The sequence below is a fragment of the Dendropsophus ebraccatus genome, chromosome 12 (assembly GCF_027789765.1).
Source record: "Dendropsophus ebraccatus isolate aDenEbr1 chromosome 12, aDenEbr1.pat, whole genome shotgun sequence".
NCBI classification, from domain to species: Eukaryota; Metazoa; Chordata; class Amphibia; order Anura; family Hylidae; genus Dendropsophus; species Dendropsophus ebraccatus.
This window is the reverse complement of record NC_091465.1, coordinates 30401706-30413735: the sequence shown is the minus strand read 5'-3', so window position 1 is coordinate 30413735 and position 12030 is coordinate 30401706. Positions and strand designations below refer to the sequence as shown.

At 43.4% G+C, this 12030-nt stretch overlaps 1 protein-coding gene across 5 annotated transcripts in view; it reads right to left on the bottom strand.

Annotated features, from left to right (window-relative positions):
* Window positions 1–12030, bottom strand: part of SAMD11 (sterile alpha motif domain containing 11) — a 141823-nt gene that overhangs the window by 29195 nt on the left and 100598 nt on the right. For all 5 annotated transcript variants that reach the window (XM_069948690.1, XM_069948688.1, XM_069948689.1 and 2 more), the window contains exons 7-8: window positions 7550–7711; window positions 1412–1562 (exon numbers count right to left, since the gene is read on the bottom strand). In XM_069948690.1, coding sequence (XP_069804791.1) covers window positions 1412–1562; window positions 7550–7711 — 313 coding nt within the window. The remainder of the gene's footprint in view (window positions 1–1411; window positions 1563–7549; window positions 7712–12030) is intronic.

Sequence of the window (12030 nt, the reverse complement as noted above, 5' to 3'; positions counted from 1 at the left end):
CCTGTCACGTGTGTGTGGAGGCGCTGTGCGAGACACCTATATGTGGAAGTTTGCACAATCCCACTCTCTTCGTGCCGTGCACTGAGGCTGTTGCAATTGCCCACACACCATTTCTTACTCACTTTCACACATAACTAACCTTTCAATCTGTAATGCTACTTAGCTAGCGCGGGGTCCCACAACGCTTGTACGCGTTGTCACATAAATGCTGGATGAGCCGCTATCAGGAAATGAGCCTGAACTTGCGCTCGCCTACCATTTAGCAACCTTTATTTTAGATATTAGGTGAGACAAAAGCCACAAGCACAAAATCTGTTCAAGAAGTCGATAAGAACGAGACAGTAATAAGGATGTTAGTTGTTTGCTCAAATACCGTTGTTCTAGGCTTTACGCTATAGGACAGGGTTGCCTGAACCTTGTGTTTGCTGGTTTTGAGTTGTAGGTTTGAAACAGTTGGGGGGGGGGGGGGGGGGACACAGTGGGGAACACTGCTCTATAAGTAGACCGGATGAGACCCTTTTAATCTTTGGGGTCCAAATCAACAGGATAGGAAATTTAAAGTGACTGTACCACCAGGCCCAGGCTGAAGCACTGGAGGCGGGCCGACCCACCCCCAGTGGGAAGAAACCCCAGCCCCTCTATGACGTGACTCCATTAGAATCAATGGAACTCTATCATAGAGGGGCCAGGGTTTCCCCCCACTAAGGCTGGGACAGCCCGCCTCTAGTGCTTCAGCCTGGGCCTGGTGGTACATTCACTTTAATGTTGTAGGCCGGTTGTACATGTGTGGGTAAAATGCATGTTTTTGCATCTATCATAGACTCAAGTCTTGGCCGTGACCCAAGTTTGTAATACATTCATGGTTGGAGCTGGTGGGGTATGTGGTCCAGTTGCTGGGTGCTAGGGGAACACCAATGGGCCAGTATTAAAAATGAACGAACGTTGAGCATGCTCGGGTTCGTCTGAACTCAATCGTTCGGTATTTGATTACCAGTGGCTGAAGAAACTGGATGCAGCCCTAAGAATGCCTGGATACATAGGGCCATAGACTATATCCATGTTTTCCAGGACTCCCTAGGGCTGCATCCAACTTCTGCAGCCACCGGTAATTAAATGCTGCACGCTTTGGCTCAGACGAACCCACGCATGCTTGATGTTCACTTATATCAGTTTATACACATAGGGCCAAGGCACCAAACTATATCTTTGTCAAAGGTGTATACATCCATCTACAAAGACATAACACATCTAAAACCACTGCAACTTTTCCTCCATACCCTGCAAATCCTATTTGTCGTCAAATTTACTTATAAAACTTATAACCATATAAAAATTATAAGACACCTATATTTAGGATCTATGACGTACAGATGTCATACACATGATGCCATCATTCAAGGTCATACGCTACCTGTCAGTGAAGTGGGAGGTGTCCCGATGCTGCGGCAGGCCTTGCTTTCTCCGCTGGCTCGAGGAGTTACTGGAAGTGGGGATGTGAGCTTCCATTGCTCCTGGGTTTCGCACCACAGCAGCTGCCACTTCTTGTCGTGCCCGGAGCAGATCTGCCAAAAGAAGAGCGGAAACTGTGTCAGGCTGAAACACCCTGGAGTGCTGCAAAATATTTTCAAGTCGTCTACTGACAGAGATCCTGAGCAATCTATCCTCCTTCCTTCCCTGAGTGAACTCGCCTTCTGCACATTCCTCACTCATCCCAGCGTGTGGGAGCATTACCTGGCTGCTCGCAGACATCATCCTGCTCCTTATCAGTCTCTTTCTCCATCTCTTTGCCTTCTTTGTTCGGGTTTTCTATCTTTTCCCTTCCTTAGCGGTCTCTTTTCTCTCCTTTTCGCTCTCCTTCTCTCAGAACTTAATCAAAACCACATGTTTTTCTACCATTGGAACTAGTCATGCTCTTAACTTACAAACATACGGAGCGAAGTGAGTCACCCCCGGGGTAGGGGGCTGCAAGAGGGGCGGAGGGACGGACTCAGTCTCTTTCCAAAAAAAGAAAAAGAAAACGCTGTTCTCTATACATTCTGTTTGCTATAATTTCAGGATAGACAAGAACATAGCCACCAAGTAAATCTGTCTCCTGAATATGGTTAGTATTGCCCTAATACTGGCTGGAAAAATCAGCATACAGAAAATCTTTTTCCATCTGTGGCCCCGATGCCAAGTGCCCCCCTCCAACTCTGTAAGGCCAAGATTAAGGTTAAATCTTTCAGATCACATCCAGTTATTGGCAATGGAAAAACTGATTTTCCAGGGAAGATACGTGAATAAAATATTAGGATATGACTAGACCGCCATTGCACATGTGATCCGATGGGCATACATTTATTTCAACGCCAAACAGAATATCCTTAAGGTAGATCTATCACTAAACCAATGGCAAGTATACAGATTCATCAGCTATGGCAGGGACTGTGTGTGACAATGACAAAGAGGCGACGGAGCAATCAATGCTCATTATAGGAATAGCCGGCCCAGACACAATTAACACGGCTTGGGTATTCGCCTTCTTGGGGGGGCGGGGGTTGCTGATCATCTCGCCTGGAGGTAGCGCTTTGACTTGGGCTATGTCTGCCTGCCACAGATCCTAGAGTCTGATGCTGGAGGTTACTAACTGTGTAGCTGGATCCGGAGCGATCTGTGAGATGCGCTGTGTAGATGAGATATGGCAGTTCAGCCTGGGGGGGCTTCCCAGCTGCAATGCTTGGCAGTCACGGGGGTGTCATAGCCTGTCAGAGCTGGCGGCTTTAGGAACGCAAGCCACAGAGATAGGAGGGGGAAGGGACATTAGCGAAGAAGCCTGAATTGTCTGCAAGCTAAAATTGTCTGACCACCAAGAGATAATAATCAAATTTACATTTGGACATTGCAGAATCTTAAAGCACCACATCCCTTTCCTAGCAACGGCTGCAGAATAGCTATTGTAATGTACTGAGATGGCTCTGCTATGTTATATGTAACCGCTGCCAGTGCACATAGTAAGGGACCGCTCTTTGCAGATTTAAGGGGGAACAAAACCTACATCAAAAAGCCTATAAAAGAGCAGCATGTAAACCTGTATTTTAAGTGAGTACTTTGCATGTAAAGTACACATTATCAATAGAGACAATAGCAAATAATACAGTGAGTCTCCATTCCGCAGTGGCTGATAACAGGGAACAACAGAATGTGTGCAAAGGAAAGGTTGACATCCCTTTAAACATTCTGCCCTTCAAACCCAAACCACATCTCCAATTCTCTTCAGAATGACCTGCAAGAAGCTATCAACCGCAGCTTCCTCTGTCAGAGCGGAGTGGCAGGACGGTCATTGAGGGCACAGCGGAGTGCCAAAGAAAAAAAACTGTGCACAAGACAAATGACGGGGAGGAAAGCACAGTAGGGAGGATATGATGCTACGTGGTGCAAGACAACAGCATGTACCAGGCTGCCCTGGACTGAAATACTACAAGATGACACTGGCCCCTTACATCTTCTTTATTCTATTTGATCTCCAGTGGTTAGAACTAATATGGCCGCCATTACAGCTTCAATCACCAAGAGGAATGGATGGCAACAATACTTAACTTTCCTGGCAATGAATATAGGTTACCTAAGCCTTGACATGACTTCACTTTTGCATCTCTATAATGGTTCCACTCCTGTCCTAACCACTGGACTGACAGAGCCAGACAGAGAGAAAGAGGGAGAAGACTGAGCTGTAAGTGCTGTGTGATAGTCAGTTTCAATGAGTGAGTGTGTGTTAGGGTATGTTCACATCTCGTTGTTGGCCGCATGTTGGGCTACACGTCAGGAATCAGTGAAAAAAAGGATGCGGACGTGCAGCCCGGCATGGTCGACCACGCTTTTGAGTCCTGCACAAAAGCAGTGTACGTCCGGAAAATAAGCAGAACGTGGTCACATAATGACTCCGTCCTGCTCATTTAAGTCAATGTGGCCATCATGTGGCCGTCGGCCGCATGCCGGCATCCTTTTTTCACAGATTCCTGACGTGTAGCCCGACGTGCGGCAAAAAATGAGATGTGAACATACCCTAAGGCAGAGTCAGTCAGTGTCTGTGTCAATAAGGTGTGTTTGTGTATGCTAGTGGTGTCTCAAGTGATTGTGCATAGTGGATGGATGATGGGTGCATAGTGTGTGGATGATGGGTGCATAGTGGATGGATAAGGGGCCCGCTGAGATTCTGTCGCCCGAGGGCCACAAAAACATGGAGCTGGCCCTGGGGTCTATAATGCTTCAATCTGCGTCTTTAGACTAAGACTTGTGTCTGTAATACAGATGTAAAAATGGTTCCTGCAACTGGCATAACATATTCACCAGTGGATACGGAATATATTACAGACTATCATATTTAACGTGTGATGCTTGAAGATCAATGGACATGGGTAAACGTTGTCTTCTATTAAAATCCTCGCAGCGTTTCTGTAACTTCAGCTGACGTGTCGCTTAACTGGCTTGCTATCAGTGACAGGCCCGGATGTGGTGCCCTGACTCAGTCCCACACCGCCTCTCTGAATGTGCAGAAGGCAGGCCGCCTCTCTGACAGCTGGAAACATCACATGGAGTGACACTTTAAGCCCAGGAGGCTGCGGGTAAAGCCAGGATCAGAAGGCAGGATTAATACTAGACAGGAGAAAGCGGAGATAAAAATCTTCATGGATCTGCATTTGTATCACGATTGCCGGGAAGAGCGACCAGAGGGCACGCTTTAAACATTGCCTCACCCTATAAAGTGATTTATAATGCACTCACCTATCCCTCCTAGGCCTTGGAAAAATCACTTTTAATTATTGATATCTCCTAGTAGTCACTATATACAGGTAGGTATTAAATGCACTCAGTCCCTACACAGCGTGGCGCCAGCCATCCTGCCATCTGACACAATATGCATTTATCAAACCTGCCTGGGAGGTAGCACCGCATCCTGATGCAATGATAATCTGCCCTCTCATAGGAGCCGATACACAACAAACCGTCTGGCTCCAAGATCCATAAACAGTAAAAACCGTATGATGTTATTCTGCATGGCAAATCTTCACTCCTAATCCAGGCGGAAATGGAAACTCCGATCCCCCTACACCTGACAGCCTTTTTTTACCCCAACTTACTCCCCCCACCCTCACTACACCAAGCTGATCCACCCAGTGATCTGCATAGTACAGTGTTCCTCAACCTGTGGATCTCAAGCCGCTGCAAAACTACAACTCCCATCACGCCATGACAGCCTTCACAAATGTATAGTGCGATTGTCCCCAAACTGTGGCTTCATGCTCTGTGACCTATGCAGAGATCATTGTGCAGTGGGTGAGGAGGGTGAGTTCTGACCATCACCTACTGTGAGTATCCTGATTCCATCCTATCTATACATATTTTTTCCCCCCTTTACCATAATCCTGCATGTGATGCTATGAAGAGTACTGCTGAAAAGTTTTCTCTTAAAATTACAAAGTGTCAGCTTGTTATTAGGCTTAGTGGCCAAAATGAAAACATCATTTCAGGAATATTTTACAAATTCCTCAGCATGCTCCCCCCTAACTACAGCAAGCTGATTCTAATCATGATCCACCCAGTAATCTGCATAGTGCAATGTTCCCCAACCTGTGGATCTGAAGTCACCGCAAAACTACCACTCCCATCATGCCAAGAGAGCCTTTGGCAATGTATAATACAATGATCCCCAACCTGTGGCTTCATGCCCTCCATGATGGGAGTCATAGTTTTGAGTCAGATGGGGAGTCACACAATAGTATAATGAAATCCTCACTCGGACAGATCCTATACTCTCTAGCAGGAGAATATTAATTTATACAAGATACACATGTACATGCAATAACCTCTTCTATAGATCCAGCTGCAGTATGGATTGCACTTAATAAATAATGCTGACAGTAAAAGCCCTCAACTTCCCCCCTATGGTGTATGTGCATGTTCACATGTATTGAATTTTTTATGTGAATCTGTCCACTAGGGGGTGCTGACAGAGTATTATGTTTATTACATTATTGTAAATACTACATTTTACATGAACCGTGCTGTATATTATATATTTTTCTTTTACCTGCTGTCCCCCAGAGTTTGTGTTATTGCCCCTTACATGAATATAAAGTATTCAAACATGTGTCTTTTATTTTATCTAAGTGATTCTTACTATTATTATGAAGAAGCTATATCATATCTGTATTGCTGATAAAGTGAGCTGGTTTCCAGCTCTTATCAAGGAATCCGTCACTAGCCGAGGATGTGGATCCCTTCCCCCACCCTCGGGCTGGTACATTTTAATAAATCAAGGCCACCCCTTGACTCTCCATCACGATTGAGAGTAATGATTTTAATAAATCAAAGCCCTAACGGGTGAGCAGAGCGGCGGCCTTGATTTATTAAAATCTGCGCTCCCGACTCCCAGCCTCATCCCTGTGAAAACAGCTGCTGTTACTTTAAGTGACTGTCTTTACCACTATCACCGCAAACGGCAGCATGCCTATGGATAGGCTCCTCAGTATCAATATCCTCCTGTGTTCAGGTTCTCCTGTGTTCTCATAGTATAATAAATGAAAGGTCTATGAATGAACATTAGAGCGCCTAAAACTAAAATTGTAAATTGAAAAGATTTTCTCATGTTATATTACTTTATGACTGATGTGGCCCAATCTATGGTGTAGCACTGCTTCCCCTCTAAGTTTTCCTACACAGCGGCACCCCCCACCCCCATCGGGGAACTGCAGTCAGCTGATTCACTTGAATGGCGCCACAATCCAATTCCCAGCACAGCGGTTCTCTAGAGTTGCTGTACAGGAAAAAATAGGGAGATCATGGCAATATGCTTTTAATATATAAGATGAGGCTACCCTTTTAAAGGTAATGTTTCACCTAGATTTTTTTTTACAGATTAGATCCAGATATTGAAACATTTCCAATCAGTTTCTATTGTCTGATTGTAATTTTTTTCTACTTCTTTTTGTGTATTTTATTTATAGGTGCAGCCATATTGCATAATATTTCTGCACAGCATTTAGAGATATGCTTTACAGCAGGGAAGGGGAACCTTCAGCCCTCCAGCTGTTGCAAAACTACAACTCCCATCATGCCTGGACAGCCAAAGCGATAGCTTACTGCTTTACAGTAACTCCCATGGACAAAGCACACAATAGACTATATTGAAGAGTTTTCTAGGCATGCTTTGTGACCTGTGCAGAGGTCATTGCGCAGGAGCTAAGGAGTGTAAGTTCTGACCATAACCTATTGTGAGTGTCCCGATTCCTTCCCATATATATAATTCTGCATGTGATACTGCTGAAAAGTTTTCTCTTGAAATTACAAAATGACAGCTTGTTATTAGGCTTAGTGTCCAGAATGAAAACAAAAAAAAACTATTTTACAATATACACCGAAAAACTGAAAATTAGAAGAAATAAAATAATTCTTAAACATAAAAATATCATTTAAACAATTTTTCTCATGCCCAATTCTCTTTAATTATAGTATACATGTCATATCATTGTTTGAATTTGCACATAACGTGACTAAAGTTCACCATTCTTACCACTGTGGGTAGGTACTGCCATGGTGTTGGCTAGCTGGTACAGCCGTTGCTGCTGCTCCTCGAAACTGCCATGCTCATTGAGTGCCGACATCATACGTCTGTAGTGCTCCTCTGGGGTCATTTGAGCTAATGGCTCCTCCAACAAAGGAGTCTGTGAGTTTTCTACAAGTAAAAGTAAAAATATTAACTTTTTTGGTCCCTTAAAGAATGACAAATTTTGCATGTGTCTATATAACAATTAACAACATTAGGCTAAATAATGGAAACACCAAAGCTAGAAATGAAGGAAAGTTAATAGAATATGAATGTGCCCACTACTGTTCATCAGTCCATAGGGTTTTCTGCATGGTACTATCCCCATAGAGAACACAGGAATGGTCGTCCATCAGTTATTGAAGGTGTATGGGGGCCTTTATTCTGCCTTGCTTTTCCTCAGTTCTCTATCACAGTCCTCCCACCCTACCCACATCCCTCCCACAGCACTCCTGCAAGTTTCCACCCTGGGTTCTTTCAGAATATCTCATTTCACAACAGACTGGCTTGAAAATGACTCTGTGAGAGCTGAAACAATGCTATTTCCACTGCTATATTGAATGGAATAAACAAGATGGACTGTGGAACCCAACACAATATTTGGAGACCAAACATTAGGTGCACCATATGACCAAAAGATAACATTAGATTGGCAGATTCTGGACCGATCAAAAGACCAGAAGACAGACCCATCTGGAGTTACATGTTCTTTCAGCTTCTTATCCTACAATCTGTAGGAAAGGCATCAGCAGTAAACACAGAGCAAGGTTGGGCAGCATGCCTAAAAATTTGATGGTGGTGCCTAACTTTCTGTAGTATTTTTTATTGATGTCAATGGGCGCCGTAATTGTCTGGCTACAAAAATAGAATCAAACCGCCTCCTGGTTTGGTCGGAGCGGCTCCTAAAATCTTATTAATAATAATTTGTCCAGCCCTGATATAGGACATAACACAATATTCTCCATCTCCACACCTGCACCATGCTCCTCATTTTCTAAAGGCCCGGCAATATAGCTGCACACCTGGGTACGCAGACTAATCAAAGATGCCTCTCCAGACGCCCCGCGTGTATATTTATAGTATTCCGTCACCTGCACACGAGGTACTCAGTGACCTTTCTGGAAATAGGCAGAATCAGCCTTGGGGGAAAGAAAACGCAATTACATTGATAAAGATGGGAGAGTGTGACGCTTCCAGGACACAAAACAACCAAACAAAATATACTACTCTCTCTATAAAAAAAAAAAAAAAAAAGCATCAAATGATTTACTGAGAGACTTTTTGCAAGGACTGTACAATGAATAGAAACAAGACTGTCTGAAGGCCACAATGTTTGTTGCCTTTGTAAAGTGATCGCCGGCTACAGATTCCGGCAAAAGAAATGGACGAAAAAGCTGGAACGATTTTGGTCAACCTAATTGTCGAGCGCTTTATAGAAGAGAACTTATAAACCAATATTTAATGGCATCCTTGATATCACTAAACCTGGCTACTGAGATGTCTCCACCATACCAATGGTCCCCAACATATCTCCTACTCTCAGAACACAAAAAACAGATAACAACAAAAGATTAGTATACCAATTCTAAACTTCATATTTCCCCACAAAATTAGGATTCTTCCTAATGGGATATCTGAATGTTGGTATTTGTTGCAAGCAACACATGGTCCAGAGTAGGGACTCCTCTCAAAGGAAAGAGTCCCTGCTCCTGTACACTGTATGCTACTACTCAGTTAACCCAGACCAGCAAATGTGTGTGGCCATCCATGGGCAAGTGGCAATGCTATATGCATCACCACTTACCTCCATACCTGCTCTGCGCCTGGCTAAGAGAGTGTTAACTAAGGAGCGAGGCCTACATGTGCATAAAGGCAGGGTCTCCTGTCTTTGATGGGTGACTGTGCTACTGTACTCCTTTTTAATCTAAATAAGATACAATGGTAATTTGATGGCCAATTCAAGAGCTGGACCAAGATTCAGAAGATTTGCTCATCTCTAATGGTGACGGATGTCACTACTTTTGTAATCCACATTCGGGAGGCTGCATACTGTCTCTGGCCATTCTAATCTAAAGGGCAGTCTCACTAACACTGTCTACTTAGATATTGTAAACTTGGAACTACATGGCAGAATTAGTAAATCTGCACCAGGGTTCTGGTACTCCTATTGGTAGCTTGTTCTGGTGTTAGGTGGAAAATTAAGGGGATTTTATGTGGCATTAAGAAGTGTCAATTACCATTCTTCTGCCAAAGGTATCAGACTAATTCAATATGGTCTGATAATCCTCAAGCAGTCTGTCTCCAAAAGGTCCTGCCGCAAGTGGGCAAAAGACGTTTTCTAAGAGTTTTCAATGCGTTTAGTGATTCTCTGCAAACAGAACAAGGCTGTCAGAGCTTGCTGGGAGTTGTAGTACCACAAGAGCTGCAGAGACACAGGTTGGAGACCATGGTTTTTACTCCTAATTAATCCTATTAATGCGTTTTTTTTGGAGGTTTTACTCTGTAGGTTTACTCTGACAGTGATCAGTAGGCGACTATGCACATGAAATTTTCAGCCACGTGTTATTGGTCATTAGAAGCTATTTAAGGAGATTACATGATTGCTGATAAAGAGATCTGGAAGAATACAGGCTGATACCATAATCTGATCAAATTTCTGGATTAAAAAAAAGAGAAAATGCCAAGACAGGGGCTGTAATCACCAATAGGCCAGACAAGCCTTGATCGGGAGCTTTACGTGCACTCAGCCATCACTAATACCAAGCTCACCACAGCTTTCCTGTGTCTGCCTTGGTCATTACCAGCTAATATGGCCCAAGACTGGACAGTGATCCAGCCAAATCTCCAAGAGGCACCAGGAAGGCGATGGACGGAGCAGACAGCAGCATCTGTCTGTATCTTCCCCTCTGCAGAAGAACAATTATCTGGTGACGGAAGGAGAAGAGTCAGCTTTCAGGACCAGACATTTAGCGTCTGCAGTGCTGTCTTCCCGGCAGCTGGAAAGGTTGAAAGGGTCGTGGATTAGTTGGACAGCCAGCCCACTAATCATATAATATATTACTAGTATAGTATAGCTATTATGGTCCCTATATAAAATATTGCATTTCCCTTAATCCCAAGTACAAAATCAATGCTTAAACCATCCCCGTGTGTGAGGTCTTTCTGCTATACATAGATTTACCTTCCCTCCCTTTGATTCTGCTCGCTCAATGTTGTGTCAGTCCTTACTGAAATCACAGAATTCTATTTAAACACTCCTCATCCGTTCCTAGAAATCTTATTCCCTAAATGGCCTAGTTTGAAATGAATACCTAATGCAAGACTGGACAGATCCCAGGAGCCTGGTTGCCTTAAAAAGTTTTCCACTGGAGCCTAACTCTTTGCATTGTTGTCTATTAGGTGAAAATGGCCCCTGGTGCGGCCTACCTGGAAGTCAATGGTGATGCGTTCAACCCTGAACAAAAAGCAAGTGGTTTTAATATTAATAATTTTAGCCTATTTAATTTGTCACATGACCCCCTATATGAGGGGGCAACATGGAGAAGCTCTGAAATGCGTTATTATTTGGATCAATAAAATGTATTAGCTTCATTTTGGCAAGACTTGCTGCCCCTATATGGGGAAGGCCGAAACAAAAAATAATAATAAAAAAATATATAACCTCAAAGCAACGTATATGTATCAGAGCTGAATCTGGCACTATGTTCTTCCTTAGAGGGATCTCTTTCTAAACTGAGATATTGTGGAAGCTTTTACCTGCAGACAAAGCCGCCCTGTAAGGGCCTGGCAAGAAAAGGGGTTAACGTCAAAGATTTCAAGGCCACCGACTGGGTTCATTGTGCCAGGGCTGTCTCATAATGAGAAAGATTCAAGGAGACCTCAAAACAAAGGAAGGAATCTACAGAGACTCCAAAAATAAAAACACTAATTATTTCTGATTAATTTTGTTTGGTAGCGTGAACAGAAGCTTAGAGAATTAATTGCTAGGTTTTTTCCATCTACTTTTTTTTATTTTTTTAACCGCATCGTAATTAACCACGTGAGTTCTTGGTCGGCGAGATTCCTCGAATCCAAACTCCAACAAATGTTCATTACGGAGAATTTTTCTAATAGGAATTGGTGGGGGTTGGATGATAAGACTGGGTTCTCTTGTGTCAAAGTCCTACTAGGCACTGTTAACACTGGTATCATGGGTTCTGCTCTTAAAGGAGCCATTACAGGTATAAGAGGCATGTATTTAAACTATCCCCAGTATATCCCAGTATAATGGGGTCTGTCACATTTATGGCATTTCTGACCTCCCTATATAAATTCATGCAATGCTGTTGAATACAACACATATACGCATGCAGAAGATATCTCGGAGTAGAAGTGACACTGACAAACTACAATGGAAAGAGTTGCTACTTTTTCTATGTTTTATACCTCCTGGTTATGGTCATGCTGAC